At 44.2% G+C, this 12,713-nt stretch overlaps 1 protein-coding gene across 1 annotated transcript; it reads left to right on the forward strand.

Annotated features, from left to right (window-relative positions):
* Window positions 1-10,432: 10,432 nt before the first annotated feature.
* On the forward strand, window positions 10,433-12,245 carry LOC129718018 (acylcarnitine hydrolase-like). The gene is made up of 2 exons (XM_055668394.1): window positions 10,433-10,508; window positions 10,574-12,245. The coding sequence occupies exons 1-2, from the start codon at window positions 10,452-10,454 to the stop codon at window positions 12,203-12,205; spliced, it is 1,689 nt and encodes a 562-aa protein (XP_055524369.1). The 5' UTR covers window positions 10,433-10,451; the 3' UTR covers window positions 12,206-12,245.
* The last annotated feature ends 468 nt before the right edge of the window (window positions 12,246-12,713 follow it).

The raw sequence follows: 12,713 nt of genomic DNA on the forward strand, positions 1-12,713 counted from the left end.
TAGATTTACTTTTCTGAGGAATCAAAATTTTGAGACTAAAGTTGAAAAATTGAAACCATATTCAAAACCTTTTTGGAAGCTGTCGAAGATTCTTAAGAAACCTTCAAAGCCTATTCCACTTTTAAAAGATGGTGAACGTTTTCTTGTACCCCATGAACAAAAGGCTCAAAGACTTGCTCAGCAGTTTGAGAGTGTTCATAACTCAAATTTGAATTTTGTGATTCCAATTGAAAATGAAGTCACACGTCAATTTGATTTAATTTCTTGCCAGAATTTTTTACCTGCAGAAATAATTGAAACTAACTTGAATGTGATTAAATCAATTATTAAAAATTTCAAAAATATGAAACCACCTGGTGACGATGGAATCTTCAATATACTAATCAAACATCTCCCTGAGAGCACAATGGAATTTTTAGTGAAAATTTTCAATTGCTGCTTCAAAATTGCATATTTTCCCAAGTTATGGAAAAATGCAAAAATTACTCCAGTTTTAAAACCGGATAAGAACCCCGCTGAAGTTTCAAGTTATCGACCAATCAGTTTGCTTTCTTCAATAAGTAAACTGTTTGAGAGAATTATTCTTAACAGAATGATGTCACACATCAACGAAAATTAAATTTTTGCAAATGAACAGTTTGGATTTCGCCTTGAGCATTTCACAACTCATCAATTGCTCAGAGTTACTAATATGATACGAGCTAACAAATCTGAAGGTTATTCCACTGGAGCTGCTCTTTTAGACATAGAAAAAGCATTCGACAGTGTTTGGCATAAAGGTTTGATTGCGAAATTGCAAACTTTTAATTTTCCAATTTTCCTAATCAAAATTTTAAGAAATTATCTTGCTGATCGAACTCTGCAGGTTGTCTAACATATTCACTTCAGATCTTCCTGATTTGTCTCCAGGATGCACAAAGTCATTGTTCTGCGATGACACAAGCATTTCCGTAAAAGGAAAAAGTCTTCGTGTCATATGTAGTCGATTGCAGAAAAGTTTAGATATTTTTTTTTTCCTACTTGCAAAAGTGGAAAATCTCTCCCAATGCTTCTAAAACTCAAATGATAATTTTTCCGCATAAGCCTAGGGCTTTTTTCCTCAAGCCAAACAATAATCACGTTGTCAAGATGAATGGGGTTACTTTAAGTTGGTCTGACTAGGTTAAGTACTTGGGACTAATTTATGATAAAAAACTTATTTTCAAAGAGCACATTGAGAGTATACAAGCCAAGTGCATCAAATATACGAGATGTTTATATCCTCTCATTAACAGGAATTCTAAACTTTGTTTAAAGAACAAACTTTTGATTTACAAACAAATTTTTAGACCAGCAATGCTTAATGCTGTACCGATCTGGTCAAGTTGCTGTTCAACAAGGAAGAAAACGCTCCAAAGTATTCAGAATAAAATTCTGAAAATGATTTTGAAGCGTCCTCCTTGGTTTGGTACACTCCAATTACATAGACTTACTGGTGTTGAACCATTAGAAGCTATGTCAAATAAAATTATTAACAAATTTCGACAAAAATCGTTGCAATCCTCAATTGCTACGATAAGCTCTCTTTATAGCCAATAAGTTAGCAATTAAGTTAGTTGTAAGTTTACTTCTCCTTTTCTGACAAGTAGGTTTAAATCCCTACGAATGATAAGTCCTGATTGCGAAAGCAAACAAATCCTAACAATTTAAATTACAAATTTCTAACAGTGTTGAGAAGTCACCATTTGTGATTGGACACACATACTCATTATTTACTAATATTTATCATAAATACTTAAGCTACTGACAAATCCCCCCTTAAAAAAAAGTCGGGAAAAAGAACCCTATGGCATCGGAAGCTAGCCTCGGCTCAAACAGTTTACTTATTGAAGAAAGCAAACTGATTGGTCGATAATTTGAATTTTTTTCCCGACTTTCATTCAAGGTCCCGGACGGTCTTCACACGGTGAGGGCGTTTTACAGTGGACTCGTGCCGGTACCGGCAGTCACGCATTTCGAGGCCGCTGTGCTAGACAACGCAGTGGAAAAGGTGCGCATGCGAGGCCGGGGTGTGTGTTCTTCGGATGCCATCAAGAACCGATCGAAGTGGTGCTGGGTCGCGCGTTCAAACCTGCGACAAAAGGACGACACAGCTACCAAGGCATGCAGGCTGCACAGCAGGGCAGTGATTTTTAACGATGCTGGTTTGCGGGAGGACGGAGTGAATATTAAATAAGGTTAGCTTAAGACTGTGGGAAAGACTTGAGGGCACACCAGCTAGATTAGGGTGGCCAGGAGCACTTGGCTCATGTGAGCAAATGTTATTGTAAGAAAATAAAAGTGTACCATACGTTATCTGAATTCTGTTTTGGGCTAGTCGGCAATTTTTAAATATTACAATATTTTTTGCTGCATCGTAACCTGTTTCTGTGACTCATAGAAAAATGACACTATTGTAAAGTAATGATTTCACTCACTAGTTCAGTCGAATAATATTTTCGCTCATGCTCTCTAGCCACACAAGCACTTGTTGCCATTCATTTCAATGTTTTACGAGCTGCGTTACATGGACCTACACCGTGTGATGTGGCCATTTTGCGTCGAAATAAACATACTGTGACGTCACACCCGGCGCAGAACCTAATGTTCCGTCACGTAGCATTTTGTCTTACAGTCCATTTTTTAGCTTATCCCGGAAGAAAAGTAAGCTTTCTGCTGAATTTAATGAAAACACGTAGTATGCAAACCGGAACACGGCCTGCTGCCGCGGTCCACTAAAACAAGTACAGCAAGGTAAGCAGGAAACATGTTGATGAAAGACCGCGAACGGTCCTGCTATGCAAACGTTGGCAAAGCACTTTGCCTTCCGCGATGAATAGCCCGTAACGCCACCGAGGCATTGCATAACTCGGTAATGAACAAAAGAACTCGACAAACGGTAGCGTCGCTCAGCGTCGCACATGCTCACGCTGGCGCACGTCTTTTAGAGCACATTTTTTAGTGCTCCCAACCAGAATATCCGAAATGTATTAGAAGTTAAGCACAAGAAAGAGAAAGGCCAGTATAGAACAGCTAGGTATGTGGTGACCGGATCGAAGGGGAAAAGCCTCTCGCTCTGAGTTACCGATAGGGTAGTATTGAGGGTTTTGAGTAAATAATGAGTTTTCAATCTTCCGCTTAAGTCCCGAGTTGTTAATTCCGTGTGTTTGTGCATACAGAGGCCACTTTGTCAAGCGGATGATCGTGGGTTCGAATCTTAGTAGAATCAGGCCTTTCGATGTCAAAAAGGACTCAAACATGGGTTTATTCTAAGGCACCCTACCACTTACCCTTCCTTTACGCTGAATTTTATAATACCTTTGTGTGATTTCCTTTTAATAAAAAATGAGTCACTTTTATCAATAAAACTGACCAAAAGGACGTACGACGTACGAGGAAATGGAGTATAGTAGAGGAAAAGTGGTATAGTAGAGCCGATAGCATGTGAAAGGAACAGTAAAATCACATTACACTCAAGCACGGATAAAACAATAATAATAAGCATGCCACTTCTCCATAGTTGTATTACTAATAATAGGAGTGCGGGATACAGCACCCGGGCATGTCTCACAATAGGTCAATGATTTTGGTTGCACTGCGGAAGCAAGCACACCGAATAACCCCATTGATGATCATTCGCAAATACGCGACGCATCCATAGACATGTTCGCTGGCATCCGAAAAGATGTGGATCTCGGTCGTTTCCACGGCCGATTATAGGGCATCTCCGAGGAAACAACGACAAATACGAATATTCCCCACATTTTCTATACATTTCCCAGCAGTCGTCATTTCTAATTTCAACCCAGTCGCAACCACTAGACCATAGGTGCTGCACGATGCTCCTACCCTTGGATCGTGGAGATGTTCTTGGCGGTACTGCGTTGAAAAAGAAATCTTATCTAGTTCGGGGTCCCAAATGAGTCCAAGCACGCATTGGTGTCATGTCGCTTCAACTTTGGTAATGTGGACAGCAGTAACTGGTTTTTGCTCGCCGAGAAAACCCAGCTCCTGATCTCGAAACCTCCCTTCGGAGGATGAACTTTACCTCCTGCGCACGCCTATTTGCCTCCTCTATGATGTCGACGCTGTTGAATTAGTCGTCGAAATAACGACGCTTTCCTATCACTGCTGCTATAACTGAGTATTGTCCTGCATATTCTAGAGCGTTGAGATTCTTGACGTACTGTGCCAAACAGGAAGATCTAGTCGAACCGAAAGTGGCATCCTTGATGTACACGGACAAAGACTCTTTGAGATCATTACGGATGACAAACTGTTGGAATCTTCGATCCCGTGCAATAATTTTCATCTAGTGGAACATCTCACGGAAATCACCTCCGCTCCGGCTATTCTTTTCTCCCGGGATCCAGCAATTACGGACAGCAATGACACCATCCTATCAGGGCCTTTCAACAGCTGTGAGATAAGTGAGCGTCTCTGAGCCATGGCTGCCGCGTCCCGTATAAGACGTACCTTCACTGTTTTTTTAAGGTCAGGGAACTCTGGAACATTCGCCGACTCTCTTGTGCTCGGTACAGTTCGACGGAATGCTTATGACCGACTCTTCCAGCGTGTAATGCGTTTTGAGTTACTCGTAAAGGTCTTGCTATAGGATCTATCACTGCCCCGATCCTAGCTCTTAGAGGAGTTTATGAGTGTGCCGTTCTGATCCAAACTTCGAACAGTCTCAAACTTCGAACACTTTACAATAAAAATCGAATTATTATAGATAGTGCAATGAAAATTATGATTATCATATACCATTTCGTTTCTTGGAATGTCCTTCACCCAGTGATGTACTGTAGGGCTACTTCCAGGAAATCAGCAGGCGCTGAAAAAAGTGACAGTTAGTATACAGACGGTTTGCCTATCTAACTCTTAGCGATTACGTTGAAGTGTTCGGAATTTGAATCAAAGCCGATTTCTAAATACTCTTTGTTGGCACTTAATTGCAACAACAACAAATTAACCAAAATGCTGTATGTATGTATGTATGAATGTATGACCTTCTAGATTCCACTGTCTGGCAGTGATAGGGAGAAAAAAGACAATGCTGTTGATTCTTGTTTCTGCATCTGTCTTGTTTTCGGAACCTAGAAGGTGTTAGCTCTACCGACCTTCCAAAGACCCTTTGCAGAATGACTGAGTACTTGCAGCGCATTCCGGAGTCAATTTCCATTCGGTAAGCCCCGCCTCAAAATAATATTAGAATCTATTAGATTTTATTATTATTCTCAGACTTTCAATTCATTTGACATATCAATATCAAAAAAACTGACCCGTATATAATATATATAAGGTAACTGACGGCTTCGTCAGGTGATATGCATTGTGGGCAGGATTCAATTTGCCAAGCCTCAGAAGTTGCCTCAGAAACTCAATTTGTGTTAACTTACCTTGAACGTTGAAGTTTTTTTTTCGCATGAATAAAACCACTCCATTAAAACTCACATTTTTTTTTTTGACAAAATTTTAACTGCCACTTTCACACATCTAGATATTTTTCCCGGCCGAAGAAAACTTCCACGAAACACATCTTTGCCGCTAGCGATATTTGGTTACGATTTTCTCGTGAAATATCAGGGCTAGTAGCAAAATAATAGTGACTTTAGTGACTTTTTTCATTAAAATATTGACCAATTAGAGACCAAATAACGACCAAATAGTGACCAAAAATATACAAAAGAGGGTTTTGAAATTTATTGTTGAACCATAAATAAACCAAAAATTCTAACTAAAATCTGTATCATAATCGATCAAAATGCATCTAAAATATTATTCGCTTAAAGCTAAATATTAAATCTAGATTTAGTTAAACTAAGCCCTAATCTAAACCTAAACCTAAGCTCCTAAATTTATCATAATTACTTACACTACAGTATAACTAAAATTAATTAAATGAATCACCCTAAAGATACGATACGATTATAACGAAACACATCCCAGACAACCAGAAGTCGCAAAAGATTGCGCGGATTACCCCATATAAAGTTCTATGGCACCTCACTATCTTCCAGCTGTATGAGCAACCAAGTGTTTCATCGCATATGGCTTTGTGTTGCGACTTCTTGCGATGAGTGCAACACACTCACACAGAAATGAGCATGAGCATGAGCATGAGCATGAGCATGAGCATGACTGACCGCCCGCGGCCGCCACTCCGCCATTGCCAGATCAGCTGCAATTACACCGAGAACCAATGGATGATGCTTGGGACCAACATTCATCCTCAATGTGTAAAAACTGGTGATCTTAATCTTTATACCGAGCGGCCATGACAATTCAACCGAAATGTAAACAACGAACGTTCCCGCAGAAATTTAGAAACTAACTCGCAATACGAGATCTAATTAGATTCATGCTTTACGAAGTCTTTTGATCATTTATACGATGAAACTAAAAAGTTATTACCAAAACTCAGAGATTTCCGACAGCGAGACCACGGAGGAGAGGAAAGAATGATGCTTGACAATCTAAGAGTCCAAGGTTCGAGTCCGGATGGATACCCAAAAATTACAGCGTGTGCCCAAAGGAAAAGAAATGAATGGTAAAACTAAACACCGACATTTGTAATTTGCCACTCCTTGTAATATGAATAGCAAGGGCTAAATAATGCAAAACAATTGCTACTCTGTTCGCTGTATTTTTTTTATATTTGAAGGTGATTTAATCGCACGTTATAATAAACAATTACGAAGGAATGCATGGCGAACATCGTATAAATATCTGGAATAATTTGCTAATGTTGACTTGTGAAATCGCATTAGGTAATAAAAGAACCCGTAGTGTATATTCATATATCGCTTATAGTTTCGTTTCAAATCGCAAATATGAAGTTGTAGAGTGGCATTAAATAATGTAACAGCTCGTATAAGTTATCAAGCTTTTACAGTTAAAGTCGCATATATGAACTTCTTTCATCGTAAAAGTTTATTGAAATTTTGGAAATGCACGCATATCGCCTCCACTTTTGCGCGTATAAGCAACATTAGCAGCATCTTGTGCGATTTAACTATCACGTATAAATGCACGTACAATGCGATGACTGTTTGCATTATACGCGTAAATTGGTTGTCTGGGGCAGCAGTTGCTACACCAAGCGGCTGCTGAGTCGTTGTCGGACGTGGCCATCGTCTCGGACCCATACCGCATCCCAACCGGAAACGGTAACTGGGTATCGGACAAGTCTGGGAAGACGGCCATTTGCACGACAGGCAGGTCCCCGGTTCAGGAGATTGTGTCGACCTCCAGTGAGGGGTACGTTATAGCCAAAGTGGATGGAGTATTCTACTGCAGTTGCTATGCTCCGCCAAGTTGGTCTACCGAAACGTTCGCGCAGATGGTCGATCAAGCAACCGTGGAACTGACGGGCCTATGGCCGTTGGTGGTTGCGGGTGACTGCAACGCTTGGGCTGTCGAGTGGGGAAGTCGCTGTACAAACCAGAGGGGCCAGGTCTTGTTGGAAGCTTTGGCAAAGCACAACTTATACTTGGCTAACGTTAGTACAAAATGCACCTACAGTAGAAACGGTGCCGAATCGATTATCGATGTGACGTTCTGCAGCCCGGGACTGATCACGAACTGGAGGGTAGACGCCAGTTACACGAATAGCGATCACCAATCGATCCGCTATGAGGTAGGCGTGCGGAAGCAAGCAGCGATTAGGGCCAATATTCCATCCTTCTACGGCTGGAAAACATTACATTTCGATGCAGATGTTTTTGGGCAGGCGATTGGATGGAAGCACGAAGGGGGTGAGCTGCTCCCGGATGTGGACCATCTAAATTCGATGCTGTCATGGGCGTGCGACGCCACGATGCCTAGGTCTCGTCCGCCTAGAGAGGGTAGGCCACCGACATACTGGTGGAGCGATACGATAGCAGGCCTGCGCAATGCATGCCTCCGTGCAAGACGGAGGATGCAACGCGCACGTTCCGACGAGCAAAGAGCGGAACGCGGTGTCGCATTCAGATCCGCTAAGGCAACGCTTAAGAGCGCAATCAGAGCCAGCAAACGAGCCTGTTTCGAACGACTCTGCGCCAGTGCCAATTCGAACCCGTGGGGTGACGCCTACAGGATCGTTATGACCAATACTAGAGGTGCGTTAGCCCCGGCCGAACAATCACCAGCGATGCTAGAAACGATCATTCAGGGCCTCTTCCCAAGCCACGAACCAAGTCCCTGGCCTCCGGCTGACGAGTCACCACCTACCGTGAGTGACGGCAGCCGTGCAGAGGCTGACGATGCGGTAAGGGTGACGAAGATGAATTGATCGAGATCGCAAACTCCCTGAAAGTAGGCAAGGCTCCGGGACCAGACGCAATCCCGAAATTGGCCATCAAGACGGCCATCAAAGAAGCCCCCGGGTTGTTCAGGGCGGTCATGCAGAAATGCCTTGACGACTGCCTCTTCCCGGACGTGTGGAAGCGCCAGAGGCTGGTGCTGTTGCCGAAGGTTGGGAAACCACCAGGTGACCCATCGGCATACAGACCAATCTGCCTGCTGGACACGGCGGGCAAGGTGCTTGAGAGGGTAATCCTCAATAGACTGGTGAAATATACAGAAAGTGAGAACGGTCTATCAAGCAACCAGTTCGGTTTTCGAAAAGGTTGGTCCACGGTGGATGCAATTCTGTCCGTCACAACGGCTGAGGTTGCAATCCAACGCAAGAGGAGGGGCATTCGTTACTGCGCGATCGTCACGCTTGACGTGAAGAACGCGTTTAACAGTGCCAGCTGGGACTCCATAGCCTTAGCGCTACAGAGTCTCAGAGTGCCGACGCCGCTGTACAAGATTCTGGGCAACTACTTCCAGAATCGAGTGCTAGTGTATAACACAAACGAGGGTCAGAAAAGCGTTCCGGTTACCGCAGGTGTACCGCAAGGTTCCATCCTGGGTCCGGTACTGTGGAACTCTATGTATGACGGCGTGTTATAACTAACACTCCCTCCAGGGGTGGTGATCGTGGGCTTCGCCGATGACATAACTCTTGAGGTCTATGGCGAGTCTATTAGAGAGGTAGAGTTAAAGGCCGCGCTATCAATACGCGTAGTGGAAGACTGAATGCACTCCAGGAAACTGGAGTTAGCGCACCATAAGACTGAAGTTATTGTTGTAAATAACAGAAAGTCTGAGCAGGAGGCATCGATTAGTGCCGGTACATGCACTATCGCCTCAAAACGCTCGTTGAAGCTTCTGGGGGTTATGATCGACGACAAGCTCACGTTCGGGAGCCACGACGAATATACCTGCAAGATCCATTGCTGTGGCAACGCTATCTCGCATGATGGCAAACAGCTCGGCGGTTCGTAGCAGCAGGCGCAAAGTCCTTGCTAGCGTGACCACGTCCATACTCAGGTATGGAGGACCAGTGTGGTCCAAGGTATTGAGTACCTCGTGCCACCGCGGCAAACTCGAGAGTACGTACAGGCTAATGTCCCTAAGGGTCGCGTGCGCATACCGAACAGTGTCGTACGAGGCGGTTTGCGTCCTGGCTGGCATGATGCCCATCAGCATCATCGTCAAAGAGGATGTAGAGTGCTTCGACCAACGCGACACGAGGGGTATTCGCAACACCATACGGTCATCCTCAATGGCCAGGTGGCAGCGGGAGTGGTCCAACACTACAAAAGGTAGATGGACACACCGACTCATTCCAGAGTTAGCAGGCTGGATTAATAGGCGCCATGGGGAAGTAACCTTCCATCTGACACAGATCCTGTCAGGCCATGGGTGCTTTAGGCAATATCTGCATAGGTTCGGGTACGCCGAGTCCCCTATGTGCCCCGCTTGTACGGGTGCGGAAGAAAGCGCAGAGCATGTGTTCTTCACATGTCCGCGCTTCGAGCGGGTACGGTACGAAATGCTGGCAATAAGTGGGATGGACACCACGCCAGAGAATATAGTGCGTAGGATGTGCGAAAATAGGGAAATCTGGGATGCGGTCATCACGGCAGCATCACAGATCGTTAGTATTTTGCAGGGCACCAATCGACGGGAAACCATCGACGTGCCCCAGTTAGTTAGCGGTTAAATAACTGGCCTGTATAGGCTGCTCTGCTACCCATAGAGGTAAGTGCGAAAAGCACGACGGGCCCTCTCCCTGAAGTAATGCTTAACGGCGGTCCCGGGGAGACCAAGGGCTTTAGCTGTTCAGCTTAGGTTGCTCAGCATGGGTAAAAGCAGACATAGGCATCGAGACCCTTATCCGCCTAATGCTCTTCTTATTATCTACTTGGAGTTCTATTGCAATTGGAAATTCCCGAATAAGCCTACAACTACGTCAAGTTTATCTATTCAGCCTGTTTCTACACCCAAAATAAAATCTTATCGCTCCCGTTCATGTCAGCTTGGCGAACAACGGCTATCAACAGCTATATAAGCACTGCCTGAACTAATGGAGTCAGTCAGTATCTTGAACGCCTGGCAGAATGTTCAAAATTTTTACACTACTGGCGCTGGCCTGCGTCGGTATTAACGGCGATGCGGTAAGATAATGCAGCATTACTCTCCGATTAGTGTTAAATACTATTTGCGTTAAATACAATTGCAGACCCGGCCTATCATCATTACGACCGGTGGACAGATTCAGGGTGTAACAGCGAGCTGTGGGCTCTTCTGTAGCTACTTTGCGTTTAACGGAATCCCTTACGCAGAACCACCAGTAGATGAGTTACGTTTCCGTAATCCGGTTCCACATCAGGGTTGGGCAGGTGTCAAAGATGGAAGTGAACATCGAGCGTCGTGTCCATCGGGAGCTATGCTAGGGGATGGCTATTCAGGAAGTGAGGATTGCTTGTTCCTGAATGTGTACACACAGAACATAATCGGATCCCGTCCGGTCATGGTTTGGATTCATGGCGGTTCCTTCACCGGCGGGTCGGGAGACTCATGGATCTACGGACCAGATCATTTTGTACAGGAGAACACTGTGATTGTTACAATCAACTACCGTCTCGGAATTCTTGGATTCTTCAGCACCGGTGATCAGCATGCGCAAGGTAACTGGGGTATGAAGGATTGCGTGGAAGCTCTTCGGTGGGTGCGCAATAACATTGCAGCTTTCGGTGGTGATCCGAATAACGTAACCATATTCGGAGAAAGCGCTGGAGGAGCAGCTGTTCACTATTTGGTTTTGTCTTCGATGGCCAGTGGATTGTTCCACAAAGCAATCGCCCAATCGGGAACAGCTTTGGTACCTTGGGGTTTCCAGTACAATCCTCGAGAGATGGCTGCACATGTCGCCACTACGTTCGGTTATCCAACCAACGACAATGCAGAGCTTGTCCGTCTGTTGCGATACACTCCGAAGGGTGATTTTGTACGCCTTCAACAAGGTTGGACCGATATTCCCATTCCCCGTGGTTTCATACCATTTGAGTTTGTACCAACAGCCGAACCAGCAAACTCTCCAGAAGCAACATTTTTAACTCAAAGGCCCATTGATATTTTGAATGCTGGAAGCTTCAACCACGTTCCGTTCATAATTGGGTATAATGATGCGGAGTCGTTGTTTATGATCCACGAACACAACATTGATAGCACTGTGTGGAATGAATTTACCAGAAATCCACAATTCTTTGTACCTCATTTCTGGAATATTCCAGTGGGCACGGCCGCTTCAAATGCAGTCAGTCAAGGTTTCCGTGATTTCTACTGGCAAGATCGCGCTCTAAGTGATGAAATAATGCTGGAATGGACTCAATTCCACACGGATCAACAATTCATCTACGCCATTGACAAAACTGTACGATTAACTGCCCAGCACAACACGGCAGCGACATATTACTATCAATTCAGTTTCGACGGCGCTTTGAATTTGGTGAAGCGCCTGTTGTTACTATCGGAATGGCCAGGTGCAGTACATGCTGACGAACTTCCGTACATGTGGTCCATGACTAATTTTCCAGTACCACCTATCTTACCCGGCAATCCAGCACTAACGGTTCGAAGCAGAATGCTACGTCTGTGGACGAATTTCGCCCTCCACGGAAATCCAACGCCTAACTCGGACAGCGATTTGCAGAATATTAACTGGGCACCAGTACAGAATGGAAACATGGCATACTTGGATATTAACGCAAATTTAGTACCCGGTTTCAATCCGAACCAAGCTCGCGTAGCAACCTGGACCAACCTGGAACAAAACTACGCAAACAACCCGTTCGAATTTCCTATGACGTAGGTCAAAATGATAATAAATTAACCTAGTGCTAATCGTAGAATATTGCGTACATGAGTCCGAAAAAAGAATCATCCGATGGGCGATCAGCTTATCGCACCTGGCAGCTGGCAGTATTAGGGGGTAATTGCCGAATATCTTATCACGGAACGATTTTTGATTTATGTTTCTGGTAACGAATGGACCTCCCAATGCGTTTGTTATAAATTTGTTGTTTTGTGATTGCGAGGCACACAAACACAGCGGTTTTTCGAATTATTGGCAAACTCCTGCGTCAAACGTACGACGTGTACAACGAAACAATCAAATCCGTGAGAATTCCCCAAAATAAACAAAACGGTAATCATGTCGGCAGATTCTGTTATCTAGCCAAGTTGTTCATTAAAAGATGAAGCCTTACTGAGCTTTCACTTAGTTCTTAAATTATGCTGTTATTTGCATTACGCGTCCATCACTGTTGCCGTGTCCCAGGATGCGGTAAGTCAAACCGTTGTTTCTACGAGTGGATGAA

Source organism: Wyeomyia smithii, chromosome 1 (genome assembly GCF_029784165.1).
Source record: "Wyeomyia smithii strain HCP4-BCI-WySm-NY-G18 chromosome 1, ASM2978416v1, whole genome shotgun sequence".
Taxonomy (NCBI): domain Eukaryota; kingdom Metazoa; phylum Arthropoda; class Insecta; order Diptera; family Culicidae; genus Wyeomyia; species Wyeomyia smithii.

Excerpts from the sequence above, each read along its gene's own strand:
- LOC129718018 (XM_055668394.1), top strand. The coding sequence starts at position 10,452 with ATGTTCAAAATTTTTACACTACTGGCGCTGGCCTGCGTCGGTATTAAC. Across the intron at positions 10,509-10,573 it reads TCGGTATTAACGGCGATGCG|ACCCGGCCTATCATCATTAC; the intron begins GTAAGATAATGC and ends ATACAATTGCAG.